At 47.4% G+C, this 523-nt stretch overlaps 1 protein-coding gene across 1 annotated transcript in view; it reads right to left on the bottom strand.

Moving 5' to 3' along the window:
* Nucleotides 1–92: 92 nt before the first annotated feature.
* The window catches only part of LOC104983087 (olfactory receptor 2H1-like), a 905-nt gene continuing 474 nt past the window's right edge, over nt 93–523 (bottom strand). Inside the window, exon 2 of the mRNA XM_010832572.1 lies at nt 93–466. Within this exon, the coding sequence (XP_010830874.1) occupies nt 93–466 (374 nt within the window). The remainder of the gene's footprint in view (nt 467–523) is intronic.

Genomic DNA, 523 nt, shown 5'->3' with positions numbered 1-523 from the left:
GTATAGGGAAAGCTGTAGACTGGAGAGGTCAAACTTGTCCAAAAAAGAATAAAGAATATCCTCTCAATGAAGGCACATCAAACAGCTTACCTTTAGTTCTCCCTGGAGTCCTTGTCTTTCCCCAGCAACCTCCTGAGCGCCCCCTTTACCTCCTTGTTCCTCAGGCTGTATATGAGGGGATTAAGTAAAGGAGTGCCCACTGCATAGAAGAGACCAAAGAACTTGCCTCTCTTCTGGGCATAAGGATTTTTGGGCTGGAGGTAGACAGCAATGACTAAACTGTAGAATAAGGTGATCACAATGAGATGGGAAGAGCAGGTCCCCAGAGCCTTCCTCCATGCTATGGCCGAGTTAATCCTCAGCACTGCCCGGGCAATGGCACCGTAAGAGATAAGGATGAGGGTAAGTGGCATGACCAAGAAGATGAAACTGGACACAGCTAACTGGATTTCATTGTAGGTGGTGTCTCCACAGGACAGTTGAATTAGAGAAGGGACCTCACACACAAAGTCATCTATCTGCC

This window comes from Bison bison, unplaced genomic scaffold (genome assembly GCF_000754665.1).
Source record: "Bison bison bison isolate TAMUID 2011002044 unplaced genomic scaffold, Bison_UMD1.0 scf7180017861309, whole genome shotgun sequence".
Lineage (NCBI taxonomy): Eukaryota > Metazoa > Chordata > Mammalia > Artiodactyla > Bovidae > Bison > Bison bison.
This window is presented reverse-complemented; position numbering and strand designations above follow the sequence as displayed.